General features: G+C 37.8%; 1 protein-coding gene across 1 annotated transcript in view; it reads right to left on the reverse strand.

Annotated features, from left to right (window-relative positions):
• The window catches only part of SLC25A3 (solute carrier family 25 member 3), a 4943-nt gene continuing 3866 nt past the window's right edge, over positions 1 to 1077 (reverse strand). Inside the window, exons 3-4 of the mRNA XM_045291319.1 lie at positions 423 to 563; positions 1 to 338 (exon numbers count right to left, since the gene is read on the reverse strand). Coding sequence (XP_045147254.1) covers positions 178 to 338; positions 423 to 563 — 302 coding nt within the window. The 3' untranslated portion in view covers positions 1 to 177. The remainder of the gene's footprint in view (positions 339 to 422; positions 564 to 1077) is intronic.

Genomic DNA, 1077 nt, shown 5'->3' on the forward strand with positions numbered 1-1077 from the left:
TCATTAACAGTTGGGTTTATTTCAACAGTAAATTTGAAACTCTTGCCTTAGACAAGCAAACTACCAGTGATTGTATCAGGAATAGACATTTCCTACACTGTCAAATATATAAAAGTTCCTTTTGACTTTCCTCAACACTGATCAGCCAACAGATTCAGTCCACTTATGTTTGATTAACTACTGAGTTAACCCAAGCTTCTTCTTCAGAGACTCTGGCATCTCAGGTGGAGGAGGACGAGGGAGTCTGAAGTAGACCTTAACGGAGTCATAGATGAACCACTGCAGAGCAGTCAGAGTTCCAATCATGATGATACGGGCAAACAGTCCCTTCCATACACCTGGTTGAAATATGAAACAGGAGTGAAACACACACACAACATACCTATTTAAGTGTTTTTCTTTAAAGAAAAAAGACATCCTACCTTTAAATCCAAGTCTCAGGAGGACCTGAGAAGCAGTGCTACCTTTCTCCTTATTCAACACAGACACCACAGAATCCGCAGGGTGGGAAACAATTGCACAAAAGACGCCAGCTGAAAGAGCCAAACAGGATCCAGTATGAACTCAGGTGAAGTCCAAAGATACCCATTATCCAAACTGCAGCCTACCTTTCCCAGTTTTTATGTAATAAAATTCTCTTTTAAAAAGCCATAGAAGATCCCTTAAAAGTATTCATATTCCAAAAAAAGGTATCCATATTCAAATTACTCATGACTTCCTTCTTCTTACATTAAATTTGTTCTAGAAAAACTACTAAAGTCATGAAGAGAGTGAGAGAAAAACGTGTCAGGATGGCCAAGCGGTCTAAGAGAGTGAGAGAAAAAAACAAAACAAATCCAGATGGTGCAGCAGTGAACCGATTTCCAAAGTCAGAAAAAAAAATGTAAAAGATTTGGTGGTTGTGGAGATAAATATAGTCCCCAAACTAAGCAGGAAAAGCAAACTATAAAACCATCCTTTTAGCAAGTATGAAATTCAAATGGCATATGCAATGTTATGTTAAGATAAATACTGCAATGAAACCTCCTTCCTCCAAGAAGTCAATAATAGAAATAATTCTTTGTCCTTATTTCGGAG

This window comes from Echinops telfairi, unplaced genomic scaffold, assembly GCF_000313985.2.
Source record: "Echinops telfairi isolate 266 unplaced genomic scaffold, ASM31398v2 ScPeMD7_2;HRSCAF=8, whole genome shotgun sequence".
Lineage (NCBI taxonomy): Eukaryota > Metazoa > Chordata > Mammalia > Afrosoricida > Tenrecidae > Echinops > Echinops telfairi.